The sequence below is a fragment of the Peromyscus californicus genome, unplaced genomic scaffold (assembly GCF_007827085.1).
Source record: "Peromyscus californicus insignis strain IS unplaced genomic scaffold, ASM782708v3 Scaffold_8__1_contigs__length_139910024, whole genome shotgun sequence".
Classification (NCBI taxonomy): Eukaryota; Metazoa; Chordata; class Mammalia; order Rodentia; family Cricetidae; genus Peromyscus; species Peromyscus californicus.
Window position 1 is genome coordinate 43,857,516 of NW_026294606.1, and position 23,897 is coordinate 43,881,412.

Genomic DNA, 23,897 nt, shown 5'->3' on the forward strand with positions numbered 1-23,897 from the left:
CTACCAGATCTCCCCTGTCCTCAGCACCAGCATTGCCCTGGCTTGTTCACACCTTGCAGCAATAAGCAAGGGACAGGGACAGTTCTGCTTTCACACCCTCAAGGTTGGCTCTCACACACCTGGACCATCAGGGTCAGCTCTTCTGTGTTGCCCAGGCAAGGCACAGGACCCACTTTCCTGAGTGCTGCAGCTGGTAAGGGGGCAGGTCCACCACAGGTGGCAGGGGTAGCGGAGGAGGGTACATTTCCCTCACCATCAATGAGTGGTAATTCTTGATCTTGTTAAAAAACAAATTTAAAGATGGATATAATGCTTCACACCTATAATCCCTGAACTTGGGAAATAGAGATGAGAAGATCAAGGCTAGCCTCAGCTACACAGTAAGTTTGAATCCAGTTTAGGCTACATGAGATCATTTCCAAAACAAACAAATGAAGCTTGATTTGCATTTTGTTTCCTTTTTTAGCACATCAAAAACTAATCCTAGTTATTATAATGCCCAACTGAAGAATCTTATGCAAATAAAGTGATTTAAATCCACTGATTGAAAAGGGAAAAGGGCTCATCTTTGGTGGTGAGTAGAGACTCTGAACATGTAATGATCAATTGCTTTCTTATCCAAAGGATGATGTTTGCACATGGAACTGAGGGTCCAAATATCCTGGAATCCACAGGGACCCCTGCAGTATTACAGCCATTTCATTAAAGAATCAGTGTCAATACTGGCATTGCCACAGAAAAAATGGAATCATGTAATGTTTGAAGAACAAGAATACACTTTTCTCATCCACTTCTTCACAGGATCATCCATGTGTTCCTCCTAGGGTCTTTCCCTGTTAGCTAGCCTCTCTGGAGTTGTGGGTTGCAGTCTGGCCATTCCTTCCCTCACATTTAGTATCCACTTATGAGTGTTTGTCCTTCTGAGTCTGGGTTACCTCACTCAAGATGATATTTTCTAGATCCATCCATTTGCCTGCAAATTTCATGACATCATTGTTTTTTTTTACTGCTGAGTAGTATTCCTTTGTGTATATGTGCCATATTTTCTTTATCTATTCTTCAGTTGAGGGGCATCTAGATTGTTTCCAGGTTCTTGCTATTATGAATAATGCTGATATGAACATAGTAGCATGAGTGGACTGGGTGTGGGGGTTGGCAGAGGGCGAGGAGTGGGGGATGAGAACACAGGGAAATAGGAGGGTCAAGCTGGAATAGGGACAGTGGGAGGGCAGGGAGGAAGATACCATGACAGATGAGGACATCATGGGAATAGGAAGAGGCAGGGTGCTGGGGAGGCTCTCAGGAATCCACAAGGTTGACCCCACCTTGGTCTGCTGGCAGTGGTCCAGAGGGTGCCCGGACCAGTCTACTCTGGTGATCAGCCTAGCAAATAACCTAATTGTCATCATAGAGCCTTTGTCCAGTGACTGATGGAGGCAGATGCAGAGATCCACAGCCAGGCACCAGGCTGAGCTCTGGGAATCCAATTGATGAGAGAGAGGAGAGATACTGCAGGCGAGGGACGTGGAGATCATGATGGGAGGACGTGCAGAGATGACCGGTCACACTAGTGGATGCCCATGAACTGTGGGCTGGTGGCTGTGAAGTCCCCATGAGACTGGACTAGGCCCTCTGGATACGGAAGACGGTTGTTTGGCTCGAACTGTTTGGGGGGCACCCAGGCAGGGGGATCAAGATCTGTCCCTGGTCTATGAGCAGGCTTCTGGAACCCGGTGCCTGTGGTGTGACACCTTGCACAGCCTTGGTGCAGTGGGAAGGGGCTTGGACCTGCCTAGGCTCAGTGTGCTGGCCTCTGCTGACTCCCCATGGGAGATCTCTCTTTGGGAGATGTGGGGATACGGGGTAGCTTGGGAAAAAGGGCTGGGGGGTGGGTGGAGGGAGGAGGGGTATCTGTGGATACTATGTGGAATGAATAGAAAATTTCTTAAGAAAGAAAAATGAAAAAAAAAAAAGCTAGAAGCCTGAGCCATTAGACCAAACAGTTAAAAAAAAATACAATTTTCCATTATTCTTTGAATTTCCCCTGTTCATGATGAGTTTTGGGAATATATTATTAGTCAGAAATATACAAAGTGAGATAAGCATTTAACAACATGCTGTTGAAATATGGTGTTTTTATACTGAAAAATGTATGATGATGAAAACACTTGATAATTGCATTAGAAAATGGTGTGTAGGAACAATTTTGCCAAATTCACATCCTGAAAGATTTGAGTAGATGGAGTATTGTCCAACAACAGCATTTCTCATGGATAGATGCACTCTTGTTTCAGCTCTAATGAGATCACAAAGGCCAACATCAGGGTGTCAGCACTTGGGCAGCAGGTGGAGCCTCTCTGTGAGCCCCTTTCCCATGGCTGTAAAGATGTGCAGCGCGTAGAATTTCCTGTCCCCTGGGCTTTGGCTGTGTTGTCTCACTCAGATCTCCTGTTCTGAGAGGAACTGTATTGACTCACAATATGACAAACAATTGCTCTTCGTTTCAACAGAGAACTTGTGTGGAAGACAGTAGTCTGTCTTCAGTGACCACAACATCAGTGACCACAACATCAATGACCACAACATCAGTGACCACAACATCAGTAACCACAACATGCTCTGAACACTGACTAGGGTTCCTGAACACAAAGACTTTAAATGTGTTTTCAGTTAGTACAATTATTATTCCCATCTTGTACATGGGAATGAATCCCATGAAGACAAAGGAACTACCTGAGGTCACACAGCCATTCTGGCTGTGTGTTCCACTCCACTTTCCACAGAGTAGTAACACCCACTTGCTCACTTCCTGCAGGCCAGGCAACCCCGAGCTATAGTCTTCAGGTATGAGGGTATTTCTAAGTCCAAAGATGCCATGATGTTCAGTTGATTTAGTGAATGGGACTAACTGTGCTATGGAGGATGGGCAGTCTTCTGAGCTTTTGCTTCTGCATACCAAGAGGGTTGATTAAAAGGGAGACAGGAATGAAAGGGTGAACTACTGCATAAAAACCACACCTATAAAAAGGCTCCCCCCAAAACATCAGTTGTTAGTTTGAAGAAAAGCAATCTTTGACCCAAACCTTCTCAAAGGTTTTGGAATTGTTTTTGGAATCAACTTCCCCTCACACTACAAGTGGGAGATGACTTAGGCAGTAGAACTCCAGGCTGCTTCCTGAGTATCTAGTCTTGCTTTGTGATTAATGCCCTGAAATGGGGAAGGGAGGTGGGATGAGCAGTGGAAGCCTTCTGGAAGCCACTCTAGGACTCCTGTGAGCTGCCACCCAGCTCTTACCTCACCAACCATCTTCACATCTTCCCGTCCATACCAATCTGGCTCGTAGACTTCATGAAGTGACTCGGTGAGCTTCATTGAGGCCTCCTGCATGCCTGTATTGGAGAGAAACACTTCCTGTTACACGGAATGGGGAAGGCACTGCTCTCTTCTCCCCCACTTTGATAAGTGACACAGAAACAATGGTGAAGGCACACCTCCTCTGTGCTTGAGAGTCTCTGATTCTCGTAGTCTTTCTCACAGGACACCTTTTCAGTTACTTACACCATGTTAGCAAAACACTGGGTCTCAGAGGAAGTCAACACTGTCATATTCTAAGAACTGTAACAACAACGTGCTCTAGTCACTTATTAAAGGGAGTCTAACAACAAAGATCTAGAACACTGAAATAATAGACAAAGCTGCAAAATTCTAAAAGCAAATTTAAGCCTGAGTCACTATACAAAAAATACTTTCAAAGCAAGTAGAAACATTATAAATAGGACTTTAATATGTATCAGTTGAAAGTGGTTACTTGATTTAAACAGTAAAATTCTTGAAAGTGGTTACAATTCAAGTGGTACTTAGGTTTAAAAAGACAAGTAAAAATGTGTTTTCTCAATATCTCTCAAAACTATGAATTTAGTTTTGAATAAAACCTTTCAGAAAGCTTTGACTTCATGAGCCTATGGGTTTAAATTTTCTTTACATATCAGTAGGTTACAAACATACCCTTATTAATAATAGTAACAATGTGGAGTGTCTATGAGCAGTGAGGGTATAGAGCATCTCCAGGGCTTTGCAGTCACCACCCCCTTACTTCCTCCTGACATGGTCAGACCCAGCAAAGCATGGAGGATATGGTGCAAATATTGGGTTCACATGGAGGTGGCTCATGAATGACCAGAATAATAGGCAAACAATTGCTGGAAGAACCCGCCTGGCCAAGTTGGTATCTAAGCTTTTGTCACTAAGGAGTTAACAAAGGAAAGCAGGGAAAACTTAATGCAGTGAAGCAAAAATTGAAACCATTTGAAAATTGAAAATAGCCACATGATTGCTGGACAGATGGTAATCAGTTCTGGGTTCACCAAGAAGTATAAAAGGATAAAATAAAAGAGGTCTGAGATGACAGTGTGTATCCCAGAAAAGTGTGTGAAAGCCAGCACACAATTTGACATGTAAGCCTATGTTTTCTCTATCTCCCTGGCAATAATACATAGGTAATGGTCCTCACACCCTTGAGGTTGTGTGTGCCTCAAGCCATATGAGGTGAGAAAGCCTATAAAGAAGAGTGCACTACTGAGCGTGGCTGAAGATGTCCTTGACAATGAGGTGCGAAGCCCATGTGGCTGAAGAGACTTGTGTGAACATTTGGACTGGAGGCAGGGAGAGTCAGTGAGGACTGAATCCTCTGTGGAACCAGGTGAACCACAGTCATACAAGCATAGACAAGGCAGAGGTGACATAGAACCTGTGCCCACCCCCACATTCAAGCAAGTGAAGACATATTCAACCATGATAAGGTCACCAAAGAGGTGACAACTACATCATATGTCATATTCACCCCAACCCAGATACACACAATCTTGCACAAGAAACACGCTCCTCCATTTCATGACAAACACTGGTTACTGGTTGTTGTGCTTCTATATTCCAAATGACAAAGGCTTCTGGGATTTTCTTTAAGTCTTTGAGTCTGAAGAAAATTATAAATAGCTATGGAAACAGGTTCTGGATAAGCTGGGGATGGCATTGCCAGCCAAATGACCTTTGTGGTGTAAAATGAAACTGACCTCAAACAAAACAAAGTTTTGTAAGGTTTTACTCATCGATGCTAAAAGCACAATGTTACAGTAATGTTTCTATTAGACCGAAGTGACTGTCCATTAGTGTGCGTATACACAGGGAATTTGGAAGATGCCATTTTAATGTAAAAATGGGTTCCAAGAAGTTGACTCCATAGGAAGCAGGTGGACTGTAGTTGCAATTTTCTTTGGGCCACCAACCAGCTTCCCAAATAAAGACAACACATAGACATTATTATGAATGTGCAGCCTTAGTTTAGACTTGTCCCACTAGCTCTTTTAACTTAATTTAACCTGTTTCTATTCATCTACATTTTGCCTTGGGGCCTTTTACCTTTCTTTTGTTCTGTATGGTCTACTTCCTGCTTCCTCTGTGTCTGACTGGCTGGTCCCTGGCATCTCCCTGTCCTCTCCTTTTCTTTTTTTTTTTTTCTGGAGCCTAAATCCCTCCTCTTTCTTACTCTCCCTGCCCAGAAGTTCTGCCTATACTTCCTCCCTCCATTCAGCTTTTTATTAGATCAATCAAGTGCCTTAGACAAGGTAAAACAGCAACACATCTTTATATAATTAAACAAATGCAACACATCTTTGAATAGTTAAACAAATATTCCTCAACAATAGACTGAGACCCAAGTAAACAAGGGCGAGCCTTCCTTTTGAGGGGCACAAAGACTTTCAGAGATTTTAACAGCTGAGGGTTTTTCCATTTGAATTCATCTCCCAAAGTTTTTGTTTTAGAAATTTAGTCCCCAGTACAGCACTGTTGGGAGGTGGGGGCTTTAAGCAGGAATTGTCAGGAGGTTCTGTGCTCAAGAAAGGATTGATGCTGCTATTGAACAAGTAGGCTCATTGTCAAGAGGGTGGGGACTTCTAAAGAATGAGCTTGTCATTTCTCTCTCCCTTGCCCAGGAAATACTTCTGCAGTGGTGTGGTGTGGCAGAGAAACTTTCCAGAAGTGGAATTTTGATCTTGAACTTATCCGACTCCAGATGAGCCATTCAGTTTCTATTCGTTATAAATTACCCAATAGCACAAAAACTAAACTAAACCAAAGAACTCACTCTGATGGCAAAATATAACACAAGAAAAGAACAAACAGCTAAAATCTAGTTTCTTTACATGTAATTTGTTAACCTCAGAGCAGAGTTCATGCTGAAAGCTACTACTGGCAATTAATATCTAACACATGATATTTTATAAGATTTGTAATGGACAAGTTTTTCTAGCAACTACAGACCACCACATATAGGGAGAATATTCAGTTCCTATGGGATAGGAGTCTCTATTCAAAATTTTGCACTTTCTCCAAGGTATTTAATAAGATAGATTTCCATTTGATGACAACTTCATGACCTTGTCTTTATCCTCTAAGACTAGAGGTAGAGCACACGCGTTTAATCTCATCACTCAGGAGGCAGAGCCAGGCGGATCTCTGTGAATTTGAGGCCAGCCTAGTCTACACAGTGAGATCCAGGACAGACACCAAAACTACACGGATAAACACTGTCTCACCCCGCCCCCCCCCCCAAAAAAAAGACTAGCAGTAGAGATTGCACTCCAGTGAGTACTCTTTGCTTGCATAGCCTCAGGGTATATATTTTAGTTAAAAATAATACAGCCAACCACTCCAACAAGCCTGTAAAATATTGTCAATGGAGTCACACTATGTGGGGTGACAGTGCTCCCTGAAAGAGCCACAGATCACCTAATAGAAACCCTAATTCCAGGCAAAGAAACTCCTTTCTTATTGTTGGTCAGGGGTACTCAAGACTCTCAAAACAATGTAGGTTGCTGCCATGATCCTCGTTGCCTCCCAGAACTTGAAGGTAAAATCCTATTTCTGAAGACACACCACACCTATCAGACATGAGACTTGGAGGAATAGAGCTGGAACTAACCTGGAAGCCTCCTCCCGGAGGATTAGCTCTCATAGCATTAGAAATGCCATGCAAGCTGTCAAGGCAAAAAAGAAACCACTAGTCTCTCCAAATGGAAAGCCTACAAACCACAGCAATGATAAGCATGAGAAGACTGTCCCAAGGGTACGATAGTGGCACTTTCATCTGAGGGGTTACCAGCTGCTATCTAGTCGGACTCAAGGCTGTTCAACTGGAGGGAGTTCATGCTTGGTACTATAAACCTAGCAAATTACTGCTGGTTGGAGGAGTAATGAACTCTAGAGGATAGATTACCTACTATTGCCAATTTTCTAAATCAGTATAGTTTCTAACTATACTCTAAAGACTTAGCCTTACAACCACAATGAAGTGTAACTTTTATCCCTCATCAAAGAAGCTAATTTTAGGTAGTAGACAGAGCTCCACAGATGGTCAAACTGCAGAGAATAAATAGCCACAGTGAAACAAACTCCAATTGGCATATCTACAACACAACTTCTATACCTAAGGTTCGATGAATATCACAGGAGAGAGGCAGAAAGATTATATGAGTCAGAGTCAGGGCTCTAGTTTTGAGACAGTGCCTGTGAATGCAGCCAGTGGCTCAATGCTTCTCCTAAAATTGCTGCAGCTCCCAGGATCCCCTGGGGCTGAATCCCGTTCCTTTGTGTTGCTGCTATGATCTTATGTGCATTGCAGTACTATCAATTATCCAATGTATTCTGTGAAAACAGAAATTGGCCTCTAGTGAAGTGTTCCACAATGTGGAACTTCAACACATAGTGAAATGTCTTCACAATGCCAATTATGATCTATTTAATGCATGCATACTCCTTGTGTTTAAGTGTGTTTCCCAACCCAAAACGTATTCCAAGGAACATGACTTATTCTTCATGACACTGAGAAGAAAAGCCGTCTGGGGTACACTGCTTACCCCACAGCAGCTCTGCAAAACACAGTACCATAGGCAGCTCCAAGAAGCACTCTGAGAAGCTCACTAGGCATCTACATAAACATTTATCCTAACCTTCTTTGGCCAAAGTAATTTCAACACAGAACACTCTTAGTGGAATATAACTAGCTAATACCAACCAATCAGCAGAAACCAAGGAGGAGCATGCTCATCTTATCCCTTCTCCTTCAGAGAGATGTGGTCACCAGAAGCAGCAGGCAGGTGCTGCTTTCCTGCACCACTCAGTTTCTCACTGGAACTAATGCCTCACTTAAGGGCGCTCCCTTCCTAGGCCATATTAAAGAAAAGAATTACGACAGTCTTTTCCTGCAGTGCCCTCTATACTAATGGGGTAAAAGAGACCAACTTACACAACTATATAGAACAGTGGTTCTCAACATATGGTTTATGACCCCTTTAGGGTCAAAAGATTCTTTCACGGGGGTCGCCTAAGACCATTAGAAAACACAGATATTTACATTAAGAGTCATAACAGTAGCAAAATTACAGCTATAAAGTAGTGATGAAAAAAGCTTTATGGTTGGGAGTCACCACAACATGAGGAACTGTATTAAAAGGTTGTAGCATGAGGAAGCATGAGAACCACTGATATAGAAGGAAAGTTTATTCATTCAACAGATATATCCACACCAAAATGTGAGTTCACATGGAGAAAAGCTCCAATTTTGGAATAACATGACTTTCTGTGTTCATACCTTAAGTTGATCATGATAATAAATATCTAGAGAAACTTATATTTTCTGATTGAATTGTTGCAAACAGTACTTGAAGTTAATTTCGAAGCGGTTATTGATGAGCTTTATGAAGCTGCAGGACTAAACTCCTGGCATTACATGTTGGAAAATGTAAAATAGAGTTAATGGTATTTATCAAATATCTGTTGGAAGACTATAAACAAGTAAGATGCCTAAGGTGCAGAGCACAGAGTGCAGAAAGTGCTCTCGAAGAAGTAAGAGTAGGAGGGTCAGAGACACGAGTCATCGGGGAAAGACTCTTGCCACCAACCTAGTGGCCTTGGGTTGATCCCTGGAACCCACATGGTAAAAGGAGAGAACCAACTCCATCAAGTTTTGCATAGATGAGCTAAAAATCAGTGAAACTGATGCTCAGCGGTAATCATGAAGTTCAATAGCCCTGTCAGAAAGCAGATAAAACCAAAGGTTTAGAGAACATAAAACCAGACAGGGTACCATGTAGGTGGTCTACAAAGCATGGTCCTGGGACTAGGTAAACTCAGGTGTTTCATTTATGCCATTGACAAAATACACACAGGACTGGGTAGATGGCTCGGTAGCTAAGAACACATACTACTGTGCAGAGGTCCCAAGTTTGGTTGCTGGGACCCAGCACCCACTTTGGGTGGTTTACAACCATCAGTATATAACCCCAGTTCCAAAAGCCTGTGATGCCTCTGGTCTCCTGGAGCACCCACATTCATGCATACATCCCCACACAGATGTGCAGGCAAACACATAATTAAAAATAGTAAATGAAGAAAATCTTTTTAAAATACAAACAGAATTATCTGCCTCACAAAGTTTTCATGAAGATCGAAAGTGTGTGCCTGGCAAGTGTAAAGCTTCCACACGTTTCAGTGTAAAAATAACTGCTGTTGATCATTATCATTATAATTAGCTTTTCATGATTAACATTCTCAGTACTTCATTATTTATCAATAGCTTTATAATCAGTTTTACACACTCACTCTGAATCGTGAGAACACTTTCCTAGAAGTGAAATGCTGTGTCAAAAGGTATATGTGGAAAAACTCAAAGAACACTCATTTAAAGGCCTCTGCCAAATTGCTTCCCAGGAAAGTGATCTTATCAGAAAAACTTCTTGAGACCTTGACTATCCAGAGGTGCAGGGATGGCATCTCCTGTGTCATTTTCTAAACCATTCCTTGGTGAGTCCAGAGAATAAGCATTTCTCATGTCACAAATCTCAGAAGTTCTTTATTTCTTTTGGTTTGGCAGTGCTGGGGACTGAAGCTAGGGTTTCACCTTAGCTAAGCAAGTGAGGGTTCCACCATCAAACTATGTCACCTGTTCTTAACCCCCTTTACATGTTTATTTTGACACAGTTTCACTAAGTTGCTCAGGGCAGATTTGAACTTATGATCTTCCTGCCTCAGCTTCCCCTGTTTAATTCTTCTCTAGCTAATTTTCTCTTCCAACATTTTGTTCATTTTTAAACATAAACTATTCTCCATTTAGTTTACTTACTAAGTGCTTTATATCTTAGTTCAAGTGCATTGAATAAATTGTCAAAATTATGATAATTTTAAATACATGTTTACATGGTAAAATCTCTTGTTCTTGGTTTATATCTTTTGGGGTATCATATAAAGACACTATTCACCCAAAATGGTGAAGTTTAGTCTAATACTAAAACTTTTACACATGCATGTTTAAATCTTTATCTGAATTGGGAAGTAATGAAGTGAAACTTGGCCTTCCATGTTTTTCTCAGTGTATGGAGAGTTTTCCCAAGACTGCTTGTAAGATCCTTCATCCTCTCTCCACTCATCCTGAGGTCTGCTCTATGGAGTATCAAATCTGTGGGTACTCTTGGCTCTGACTCAGAGAAAAGGGCCTGGTGATGAATGGATAGCAGCCTGGCTGCACACACACCTCACCATCCATTTCTCTCTTCCCTCTCCCACTAGCCTCCCAGATTTCGTGACAATGGTCAGAAACCAGTGCAAAACCCTCTCTGTTCCCTATATTGTATACTGGCAAGACTTTGTAAACAGTTGGGTTTTTCTTTCCTTTTTCTTTGCAAGTCACAGGCATGTGTTCCCTGGTTACCCACCCCACCTGCTTCTCCTGCAGCTCCTTGCTCCTTATAGTGAGAGGGCTTAAGCGAGTCTATGAGTATTATACCTTGGGACCTCACTCCCCCAGAAGGGAAACCAGCTGCAGCTCTGCTTCAGTGAAGTCTCCCATTCACTCTGTCTAACAAGCCTTCCTAGAAACCCCTGGCATGTGGGTGGCATTTATTTTTAGTTTGCGGCAGAAGGGCAGATGTATATTTGTCCTTGTGTATTCTGATTATCATTTCAAGGGAAATTGGAAGTGGGTGGAATGAAACACCTGTGTTCGAGTATGCTGCTTGCCAGAAAGCCAAGTGGTGCTCCCATTAGCACTCACTCCTGTCTCTTACAAATTCCAAGAACAACCTGTGCTTAGAAACAGGCAGTAAACAACACACATACACATTACCTTTGATTGCTGCTAAATATCCTCGGAGTTCTCGCTGAAGTCTGGTACCCTCTGCCTGAAAAACACACAAGTACAGAGATGCTAAACATCTTGTCTATATTTTGCATGCAAATATAAAGAAGTGATAAGATTCAGTTATCATTGCCAGAACTTGTTACTGAAAAAATATATGTGTGTAAGCACACTCTGAACAAGATGATATGCCCATTAGCCTCAATATTTATACAGGTGTTATTCAGAGTTAAAAAAGATTTTGCTAAGAGTAAAAAATAGGGCCCAGCAGACAGACCCCTATGTACTTAAGAATCACCAGTAGAAGACTACTATACACTCTCTGCTTCTTTTAATTTTGACACCTGGGAATAGCAATATAACTTTTGTCACTTCTGTTCAGAATAGTAGCTGGCTGTGGTAAGTCAGTCTAGTGTCCTGTGAAGAGGCAAGTGCTGATGCAAAATATAGATTTGGGATATTTTATTATTGTTGATCTATCATAATGCTTTTAATAAGAGCAGTACTTCCAGCTTTAATAATATCAGAATTGGCTATAGGAATGTGAGAGGAAGTGCCGTGCACTACTAAACTGGAAGTCATCATACAGCCTTGACCTGTCTTTCCTTTGCCTTGTGTCCCACAGTGTTCCAGATGGAGGCTGCATGTTTGTCCTGGGTCCCAGGGTGACAGAAACATACAATACAGCTCATTTTTGCATTTCCAAATGTAAGAACCATTTCTGCAGAAAGCCATGGAGATAGTGTGACCTCAGTGGAATGTAGGCCAAACTGCCCAATTAAATGAGTCGGTGAACACTGAGAATGCTGACCAGTAGCGAAGGCAAAAATACAACAAAAGATCCAATGGAGTTTCTGAGCGGATAAGCATTATTGGAATTTGCAGTAACATTCAGAAAAGAAAACAAACTGGAAATGTTAAGGACAAAGCGGATGGTTAGAAGATAATAGAAACTTGAACAATGGAAAGAGATGGGATGTGCTGAGAGAGAAATCAGGCTTCATACCACAGATTAGGAGATTTAGAGGGAATCAAATCTGAATTGAGACATTTGATTTTCCTGGACTGATTTGAACCCAAAGCAGTCTGAAGCTGAAAGTCCTAAAAGGTGCAGTTTAGGATGATTTGGGTTCCTCAGTGTCACACTTCTCAAAGCAGGGAAGTGGAGAATCTGGGCTGCATCAGTGGCTTCTGTAGGGCACATATGGAAGAATGGCACACACAGCCATTAGGCCAGAACCTCACAGATGTCTCAGGCTTTCAGATGCTAGCTCTGCTGTTTGTGGTTCCTCTTTGGAACAGCCCAGGATCACAGAGATGAGGGCAGCCTCATTTCACACCAGAAAGATGCTTTACCCTCAGCATCTCAAGCAAACAGCATGCAGAGCCCACTGTAAGAATGGCAGCCATAAGTCACCAGGATTGTTCAGAGTATCTGGAAATAGCAAAAGAGTAGCAGGAAAGAGCACTCATCTCCCAAACATTCATGAAACAGTATGTCAGATGAGTCCACAATTAAGCCACTGCCTTTTCTTTCAAAACAAGAAAAAAATTTAAATTATTCATGTTCCTCTCCATACACTGGATTCATCTTCCCAACAGGAAACAATAATGTTATTTTTTAATGAAATGAGATTCTCAGAAGAGATTTGTTTTTAATGTAACAGTGAGGAAAAGTTCAGGCTGTATAACACTAGCTTAAATAGATGAGTTTAATTTAAGCAGAAAATCGAGACTAATTTAAATTACTTTCTTCTTTCTCAGTTATTAACATGTTTAATTTTCCCCATAAGGTCATGTAAATCTTTCAGTAACAACCACATGGAGCTCCATCTAAAATTCTGCCGGATAAAAGGCTTTGCAGAAAAATTCTTCATCTACCGCATGCTATGCAGTAGGTTCTTCTGCATGTTGAAATTTCCCTACATCGTTACTGTAGGTGAACCATAGATAATTATAATTAATAGATTCTTCATCCATATATATCCATCCTCATTTTACATTCATCTATAATATATGTCAAGATACCTGTAGGTGTGTGGTCTAGCAGAATTATTTAATGTTTCTAAGCCCTGGCTGTTAGCGGCTTCTAAATGGAAAAGCATAGAGCCATAGGCCCTCTCCTGTGATCCTGTCCTATTCTGTAATGGTCCAGCTGATGGCTGTCCTTCCCCATTCCCCTTGTCTGTCTACTGTTCTCCTTTAACACAGTGACACCTTTGCAGCACTGACATGCTGCTCTTCTGGAAAATGCTTTCCTTGGTTTGTTTCCAATGACCCTGTTTTTCTGGTGTTTGTTTTCTCCATTCATTTCTAATGATTCCTTCACTTTCTCCAATGCCTGCCCCCCTGTCCCCCCGCACCCGCCAGCTTCTCCACAGAGCCCAGATCTCAACACAAGTTCTCTTTGATTTAAGTTGAAAAACTCTTATCACACTGCTCAGAATCTGAAGCCATTCTAAATTCCTCTGAGAACTGCCATTTCAATAACTCAACTATGAATTTTGTATTTATTCCCTGTATGTAGAAACTACATTTAAATCCTCACATCTGTGGTACTACATGCCCATACTTTTCTCGACTATTTTTTTTAATGTAATACTCCACCCAATGGTATTAAGATTTTTTTCACAGTCTCTTTAGGGCTCATGGCAACAGTAGAGCAAAGAAATCTATTACAATTAAGTCATCTGACTTTCTTGGGAATGCTCTTCTTTGGACAAGACCCAAGAAAGATCTGCCACCTACAAAGTTCCTTGTTCTGCCAAACATGTTAGTATTGCAACATAGCTCCAATGTTGGTCAGAAATTTTGTTGTTTGTATTTTTTTAATTGAATCTTTTTTAGTTTGTCAGGAACTGCCTGATATTCCTCAAGATCAGCTGCACCACCACCACCACCCCCCACCTCCCACCCCCATTGCACTTTCCCACACACACAGTCTAAGGGAGTTACACCCCTTTTTCTTCCATATTTAAGTTCTCTCACTCATTCTCCCCATGGAGTTTCACACTCTTTCAGAACAGGGGAGAAGAAGGCACCCTCTCAAGTTGCCTACTTCTCAGAAAATAGAAAATCTCCTAGACAACATGCAAAGGTTTCATCATGGTGGTTTCAATAATTAGCAGGCACACACAAAATACATATGGATTAAAAGACCTCTGCACAGGTTTGAGAATCTATGTCTGATCCTTTTTCCTGTGTGCAGATATCATCAACACACCCACTAAGGGTCAGATTTAAGTTAGAAATCAAATTAACAGAGAAACACTGCAGTCAACACATCAGCAATGACTATTTCAAATATCTTTGTTAGTACAAGGAAGTCACATTTCACGCTTAATTCAATGTGTTTCAAGTTGCTTTTCACCATGTTGGCCCAGAATAACAAAAGTTCATTAATTATTTGCATATCTGTCAGGGAGTGCAGCATAGTGTGAGTGAGTGGTACCCAAACAATCAAGGCTTCAAAACAACTCCATTCACAAGCGTCTTCAGAACCTTGGACAGCTGCCACCGTCCAGGAAGTACCTAACAAGCAAGGAAAAAATGCCACTGAATTAAATGTCATTCTATACTCTTGTAGTGACAGGCAGGCTTTCTATGAAGTAAGAGGATGATAGGAGCTGCCATGACCTTTGTCAGACTTCTAGGTCTTTGACTTCAGAACCAGGTCTCCATTAAGGTATAATAAATAGCGTTTGAAAAGTAACATTGAAGAATTAAAAGTAGATGAAGGATTAACTATAGTAAATACTTATACCTCGGACTGCAAGAGTCAATAAAGAACAATTTTACTAGCTGATTTTTATTTAAATTATTTCTTTTCAGAAAAAGAAGACATGATTTAGGTATTAAGTTGATAAGATTACGAACAAAAATTTAAAGAATTAATGATTCCTTAGGGTGCCAGTTAGTCCTAGATCATTTTGGGAACTATTTTTATATACCACCTTTTGCATGATACTCTGGTCAGGGGATGTGAATCATTTATCCCTTACTGACCTAAGAAAACTAGACCCAACAGATGTTATTAATAAGGGTATGCAGGTCTGAAAATTACCTTAAGGTGACAGGGCTTTAATATCTATTTAAAAATACTAACTGTTGAATTCTCTCAGTAAATATGGCAAATGTAATAACTGATTTATCTTTTCAGGTAACTTTCGCTACAAAAACACCTCTTTCTAAGCAGATACTCCATAAGAACAAGGCCGTGTTCCGCTGGAAAACCAAGATTGTGAAGTCCAAGAGCAAGAAGCTAGATGAGCATGAGCTGGGTATCTCTCAGGCCCTGTGCAAGATAAAGATGAACTTAGATCTCAAAGTGCAGCTGTGAGAACTCAACCTTACATTGGCTGAGGAAAATGAAGTTTGTGGTGGTTAGAAAAGTTATTATAATGTTTGTACAAGTTCTTCAGCAGAAATCATTCCAGAAAGTTCAAGTATAGCTAGTGTGTGAATTGGTAAAAAAAAGTTAATTGGGAAGCATGTGGTCTTCATCATTCAGAGGAGGATTCTGCCTAAGTCAGCTCAAGAAAGCCTTGCAAAAAGGAAACCAAAGCCCCCTGAAGCATCCCCTGGACTGCAGTGCTTGACGCCATCCTTGAGGACTTGGTTTGTGCAAGCAAAATTGTGGGTGGGAGTATCTGAGTGAAACTGGAGGGCAGCTGGCTCTAAAGGCTCATTTAGACAGAGTGCCTGAAACACTGTGGAGCACAAGGTCAAAACAGTTTGTGGCATGTACAAGAAGCTCATTAGCAAGTGTGTTAATTTTGAATTCCCAGAATTTCAGTTGTGAAGAAATGACTAAATAAAATGTCATTCATAGTAATATATATGTAATATATAACATGTATATATGTAATATATTACATATATTTATATTGCACATATAGAAAATAGTTTCCATTAAGCCACCTCTCTAATTAAGAAGCTGTGAACCGACACTTAGAGAAAGGCCTTTGTATGAAACCCACAGTAATAACAGATACATGAAACTTGAGCCTGAGAAGACAGAACTTCACAACGTGATTTTAGAAAATTAAACCCTACCATCTCATCCATGAGGATAGGCCTACATGAATTCTCATCATTAAACTTATTATTTTTGCCCTTTGCTGACATTTCTCTTTTGGTTAAAAGTCATACATCAAAATTAGAATTGGCTAAGATTTATAAGAGTTCAGGAAAGTTAACTCAATCATAAAAGCAATGTTAATAAAATGTGCTTATCCTTTTTTAGACTTAAATGAAATTACATAATCAAGGAATTGAGACTTAATGAGGCTTTAATCAGTACTGTGACTATTAGGAAGTTAATGAGAAATGATATATGAATCCACGTGTGATCAAATACTCTAGGCTACTGAATATACAAGCACCCACAGGGAGCTAGGACAAGTTTGAGTGCTGCTAAATTGTAAGACAGTATTTCAAAGGTAAAAGAGGTGGTGCATCTCTGATACATTGGTCTCATATCATGTTGAGCATTATATGGCAACAAGCCATTGTGGTGGTATTTTACTTGTACTGAAATGTGATTTTAATTGTATGTTAACAAATAAAGTTGCCCGGGGGTCAGAGCTATTAGAGCCATAGCAAGAGCGTGTCGGTGGTGGCGCACACCTTTAATCCCAGCACTTGGTAGACAGAGCTAGGTAGATCTCTGTGTGGTCAAGGATACAGCCAGCACTGGAGACACACACCTTTAATCTCAATACCATAGAAGACCTGGAGGACTGTACAACAGACAGTGTCGAGGCAGTCATGTGGTTGGTTTTACAACCAATGAGAAGGCAGAACTGAAAGACTATATAAAGACATACACACTGGAAGTAGGCCCCTTCAGAGAGCTCTCTTGGCTGAAGAGGATCGCTGAAGCAGGAAGGGTGAGGCTCTTAGCTCTGACCTCTTGGCTTTCTTCTCTGAATCGGCTCTGTGTTTCTTATTTAATAAGACGGTTGAATACATCTACATATCATAAAGAACTATAGTCTAGAGGGTGTAGAGATGGCTCAGTGGTTAAGAATACTAGCTACTCTTCCAGAGGACCCAGGTTCAGTTCCCAGCACCCACATGGCAGTTCACAACTCTCTGTAAGTGCAGTTCCAGGAGATCTGGTCCCTCTTCTGGCCTCTGCAGGCACCAGGCACACAAGTGATACATAGACATTCATACAGGCAAAACATCCATGCACATAAAACAAAACTAAATTTAAAAAAATCATGCCCTACATGTGGCCATGGCTGCTGAGAGAGGGAGAATCAGTTTCCTTCAGGGACATGCTCCCACATAGGTTGTCATATCCCAAGTGCTCATCCCTGTGCACATATACATGAGCAATGTTAAAATGGCTCAGTGTTAGCATACATATACATTCACACATGCTTATACAGGTAACAGTAATAATTAGAGGAGAGATATGAATTTGGAAGGAAACTCAACAGGACCGTCACCCTAACAATAGCTCTCCTGACATCTTCTTGTTCTGTGCCCTTTACTGTTCATGTGGGAGACAGCTCTACCTACCATATTCTTTCATGACTAAATTGAACAGACTTGAAAGCTGTATAAAAACAACTGCTGTGTGAAGGTAAGGAATGCATTAATGAGGGGAAAGAACGTACCTTGTCTGTCATTACTCCAGTCACAACAGAACATCTAAAATGCTCCTGAAGCTGCCACTTACAGTCTAAATTGTAAGCTATCTTCCCAGGGTTTCTATTTAAAAAAAAATCATAGCATGGGGCCCCAACCAACAGAAATGTAGTTCCTCACAGTTCGCTCAGATCTGGATGCAGGGAGCTGAAGCTATTCCAAGTTTTGTTTCTCTTTGGCTTAGAAGGAGCCCCCCTCAGTGCATCCTCACAGTGTACATGTACTCTTGCAGCCTCTGCCTCTTCTCATAACAGCACTGGCCATATTGGGATAGGACTCACCCGCATGCCCTCATTTAATCTAATCTATAACTATAAAGATATTAACCCCAAATACAGGCACATTACTAGGTCCTGAGGATTGCACTCAACAGAGGGATTTGAGGAAACCAAAACAGTTCTTGACTGAACAATGTCCTCAATGGATGCTGTTAAAATGGAAATGTAATTACAAAGTCTGACATTGCTGGGTCCTTCCTTATTACAGGAACTGTCCCAAATGTCACAGCTCTGCTATTTCCCAACAACTCCATGAGTCTGCCATGGAGTGTTAGAATTCTAGAAATGGAGTCTTTTCCCTTTAGAAATGGGAAACTGAGCAGAAAAACAGAAAACTTGCCCCAAATACCATCTGTCTAGTAGTCAGAAATTAATTGTTTGACTTGAGGTAGACTGGGCGATTTAAACCCTATGTGTGCCCGAGTGTTGAGCTGTAGCTCTCTATCAGTTCTGTACTATAGGTTGTGAAGAAATGGGTGATGGCAATGAAGGATGAAACCATCCAGGAAGGGTCCGTGGTTGATCAATGAGGAAAATACTAACCGAGGGCACCATTCCTTGTGTTCTCATACAGTCCTCAATTATAACAAGATGCCAAAATTGATTTCTTGTTTTTCTCAAAAGATCGTAATCCCACAGAGTTTACTTGATGTAATTTGTACAGCATCATGACAAGGTGCTTTGGTCGCATTGCCTGGCTTTAAAATGTGAGCTCTGGTCCACAGTTTTCGCAGCTGGCTGGGACTGTCAGCTGCCTCCCTGCTTTGGAAGTTTGCACAGTGCCTTTGGGAACCATGAATGCTAGTCCTCATAGCAGAGACAATCAGGTCCAGTTTCAGTTCAGTGGTAAACCAACATCCTCCTCCAAAACAATCTGGATATGTGTTTTTGTACCCACAGATAAAAGTACCCTTCACCCTCAATAAGGAGACTTCTCTTTTCAACAGATGGAGACCACTACAGTAAATGACAACCAATCAAAATGCAGACTTGTGGAGACCCTCCCCAATGGATACATCTATGAAACAATCCCACACCTAAGGCTCAGGGAACATTGCTTATGGAGGGAGGAGGGGGGCCAAAAGATTAGGGAGTTTGCAGTGAGATTGTGCTTTCTAGTAAGGTCGGGAGCTTCACACCCAAAGTCCCACCAATATGACTGCCCAAATGTGAGCTGAACAAGCACAATACCAATGGAAATGCCAAAGTAGATGGGGAAAAGCTCTGGAAGTATCAACTTTACACGAAGAACTACAGCAACCAAGGAATACTAAGAGCGGGAGAAATAGTCTTCTCCAGGGAAAAGAACTCCAACTGCTTATCCAATACCAAATGCTCAGGTCTGAAAACAAACATACAAGTAACATTATACAGACTGAGCAGGCTATATCTAGGGATATATACACATACATATACATATATATATGTGTGTATATATATATATATATATATATATATATATATATATATATATATATAGTGTGTGTGTGTGTCTTCAATAACAGTTGTAAAAGAGGCCATACACTTGAAAAAGATTAAGGAGGAGTATGTGAGAAGGTTTGGAGGGAGGAATGGAAGGGAGAAATATTGTAATTATATTAAATTTTAAACATTTTTAAAGTATAAATAAATAAATAAATGATTTCTGTCCTTCTAGTCATACAACCTTGAGCAAGTCACTTAGGCTGTTTAATTCTATCCTGCAAAATGCAGGTATCACAGGACTTACTTCTTTGAGCAACAACAAAGGCTGTGCAGTGAGGTCCACGAAAGTCTCAGTAGAATGTGCCTGGTATGTTTCATGAGCTCGGTGTGCGCTATATGTCCCTATCACTACCCTAGTCAGTACTTTTCAAATGTTCAACTATTCCAAGATTGAATGCTTCATAAATGCTTAATGAAATTAAAATGGTTCAGTGGGTAACAGTACGAATCCAGCAAGCCTGCCAACTCAAGTTTGACCCCTGGAATCTAAGTAGACACAGTGGCATACATCCAGAATCCCAGCACTCCTATGTTGAGATTGGAGGGCAGGACGGGAGAATTACCTGGAAGCTTGTAGGCCAAATACCCCGAAGTTCAAAGCTTAGCAACAGACCTAGTCTCAGCAACATGGAAGGCAAAAAAACAAATTTTAAGTTGTCCTCTGACTGCCATACACATGTTGTAACCATGGACCTCCCCTCCATAATTAATAAGCAAATGAACTAAATTCTGTTCCATGCCATGATGCAGAAGGATACCTTCACAAAGAACATACCAAACTTCCCCAACAACCTCCTTGGGAATTTATGATGCATCCTTGTTTTTCATTTGTACTTCTAAGTATCAAATACACAGACAAGCTATTCAGAAAGTTTTTTATGGTTTTAAATATTGCAGTAATAAGGAGTCTAGGGGCATGCAGGAGCAATTTATGCAGGTGTGCAGGAAACATATAGCAATAGATATGGGAGACATTAAGCTGATTTGAAAATTTACTGACTGAGGAAACTAGAAAGCATGAATATTAACAGCAGAAAAATAATTAACCCAATTCCCAAAATGAAAGTTTTATAACATATCTTTCATTTCCTCATATATACAGCAAAATGATAATTGTAGGTCACTATGTAAATCAAGTAGATATTGTACTTACAGTTTATAACTAGCAAAGTTCTTCTTGAAGAACATTTCAAAAACAAACACTTTCATCTTTTGTTTGTGGTAGTCCAGTGGGGCTTGGAAACTTAAAATTCACAAGCTTCCTTAGAAGACTCATAATCAGGTATGGGTTCATCACATTCAGATACGTATTCAATTAAGGAGACATTCTATCTCCTGTTTCTGTGTAAAATCAGACTATGATTCCATCACAGGATGGCTCTGCTCTTTAGGGGCACAAGTCAAATGTGTGACTCAATTTAGAAGCCAGAGTAGAATGCAGGGATTAACATTTTTAAAAGACCCCTACCTACCTGATGCTCGTTGGAAACTTCATGAACTCTTCATTGTATCTATTGTATATGGGAACTTATGTTGACTAGCATCTAGTACACAGCCCTACACTTAAACACACGCCCAGCTCCAGGTTTCAGACAATTGCCATAAGAGATTCCTGGTAAGGTATCTCTTGTTTAGAATGTTACTTTAATGGCAGGGCCAACAATGGGATTACAGGGTGACTTCAGTCCAAATGAAACAATGGAATAGCTGCAAATCTGAAACCAAAGCTTATCTATGTAGATTTACAACCATCTCAGATGGTTGTTCCCCAGGAACCCATGAGAAAGATGCCTAATTCTCTGCATGCCACACCAGTATGACACAGTCCTAGGCTGGGATCATTTAGAAAAAAGCTTCCCAACTAGGTAATTGGACTTTTCTCTCAGGGGAAGTGGAGAGATGTGTAATCAGTCTCCTAATGGATATTGAAGAATGAGAAACCAAACCTTCTTCAGCTGCCATGGTTGATATGGGTAGGTAAAAAATAATCAAAGATAAGTAGCAGACAAAAGAATTCTTTAGAGAATAACACAAAGCACCTCTTCCAGGAACAATGTCTTTAACTGGGAACAAGCACCACAGGAAATAGTACCAGCAATGATGTTAGAAATGTCTTTAGTCTCACAGACTGAAATTCATTTTAGTTCATTTTAAAGTCTTTGATTTATGTAGGATGGAATGTGGCGGGGGTCATACTGTAGCTAATAAGATTAGACACATATGAGTAAGGAGGTTGAAGATGGTCAGGTTATCTAACAAATATGACAAGTTTCTTTCCTCACCTGGCACCATAGACAGCAACTGTAGCATGGATATGAAGTAGGCCAAATCACCCATTTCTATACATTTCCATTCTCTGCTCCCTCTCATAGGAGCCAATGTTGTTGACAACCTTGATGAGTTACAATTTTTTAAGGACTTTAAATAAAGATGATGTAAACAAAACACACAAACACATTATAAAACAAACCACTGTGTCCTGCTTAGGAAACTCATGTCCCACCTGCCTCTCCAAGCCCTTTCCAATACTTCTTCAGACCTGGAGCCCAACTCAAGCCACTAAGCCCATCCACCCCTGAAGAGACAGTGTTCACTCAGAACTCAATGAGCAATTTATTTTGCTATGACTATTATATAATAAACACATCTCAAACAATTAAACAAAGATTCACAGAAAGTATTTCATGGCATTTATTATTTGTCCTTTCAGTAATATCTCTTATATTCTCACTGAGCTTGGAGACACCAGCTGGGAATTACTGCTATCAAGAGAAGGTACAGAAATCATTTATTTTTCTAAGGATATTAATTATGGTTAGAGTTTCTTCAGCAAACCGAAGAAACTACAAGGGAAAAATTGTATCATGAGGGAGGAAGTAACATTGTTTAAAGACTGTTTCTTCTGATGATTGCTTTAAATGTGTCAAAAGAAAGATTTCTGTAAACCAAAGCAAAGCTTAACCAAAGCAAGAGTAATAGCAGGTAGCCCAGTGCCTTATGCTCTGAAGACTCAATTATTATGTGCTCTCAGGTGTGAATGCATTTGATGGGCATTTACCTACATGGAAGTTATTCTCTACCTACTACCTGAGATAAGCTGTCCAGCTCCTCCTCAAGCCGATTACCATACCTGTGTATGCCAGCCCATCGTCTCCTCCCACCTGGGTGCAGAACTGCTGATCTTCCTTATGATGAATCAACACACTTTTCTTTGGGAATACATGCATTCTGTTATCATCTGTATTCGTCATCTTAAACAATGTTTTCTTTGCTCTACTTTCTTCCTCTGCTGTAGTCTTACCTTGTAGATTATAGTTCTGCTAAGAAACAGAACTTGAGAACTGATCTCTTCAAGCCTCCCAGCACCTTGCACACTGCTAGATCTGTTCCTTGCTCACTTGCATTTCCATAGCTCTTGAATTTTTCGAGAAGACAACATAATTTACATATTTAGCGCATTCTGATTTGTTGTGAGATGTAAAGATCTTTAATAGCAGTGACTTTATCTGTTTTCATCTTGAAGTTTCCTAATGGCCTAGCTCAGCTCCTGGCACATAAAGGCAGCCAATAAATAGCAAATGGATGCCTCAGTACTCGCCCACCACTATTCTAAATATGCTCTCAAACAACCTACAAATGACCTTGGCAGTTGACATTAGAGTAAATTGGCTAAAATGTTGTAACCTTTTGTGGACTAAGTTGTCACTCAATACTATAGAGTTTCTGCTGAAACTATAGTGAAGCATCCTGCAAGAAACTTCCATAGGTGCAGACAGATGCTGGTCTACTTACAGCAAAACATATTACAACTGAGTTTTTACTTTAATAGACATCAAGTATAAATTCAGGCAACAGCACTCACAATTCTCTCAGAAGTAATTTGCTGATATCAATTAAACATGCAGATACTTTGTAATAAAGTGTTTTTCTTTCAGAAACAAATGGGCTTTCTTTGGAACACAAAGTACGCTTTCATTAATAATTTTATTTATCTTGAGAATTTCATATATATATATATATGAATATATATTGAAATGTGATCATATCTACATGTCATTTATTTCTTCTTTTTAACATTCCCCCATGACCTCCAACACTTTTCTCTCAACACTTCATTATCTTCTTTTATTTTTGTTGATAATCCATGAAGTCCCCCCCCCAAAAAAGTTACCAATATGTTCATGTGACATTGGTGTATGTGTGGGAGGGCATCAGCCAGAGTACAGGAAACCTACCAGTTGCTACATACTCAAAAAGGAATAGTTCACAATCCCTCAGCCAATTA

At 40.5% G+C, this 23,897-nt stretch overlaps 1 protein-coding gene and 1 pseudogene across 2 annotated transcripts in view; one reads left to right on the forward strand and one right to left on the reverse strand.

The window, feature by feature from the left end:
* Amph (amphiphysin) overlaps positions 1-23,897 on the reverse strand; it is a 212,972-nt gene that overhangs the window by 75,797 nt on the left and 113,278 nt on the right. For both annotated transcript variants that reach the window (XM_052729190.1, XM_052729191.1), the window contains exons 3-4: positions 11,178-11,232; positions 3,296-3,390 (exon numbers count right to left, since the gene is read on the reverse strand). In XM_052729190.1, the coding sequence (XP_052585150.1) occupies positions 3,296-3,390; positions 11,178-11,232 (150 nt within the window). The remainder of the gene's footprint in view (positions 1-3,295; positions 3,391-11,177; positions 11,233-23,897) is intronic.
* LOC128103655 (40S ribosomal protein S7-like) lies at positions 13,011-15,990 on the forward strand (annotated as a pseudogene).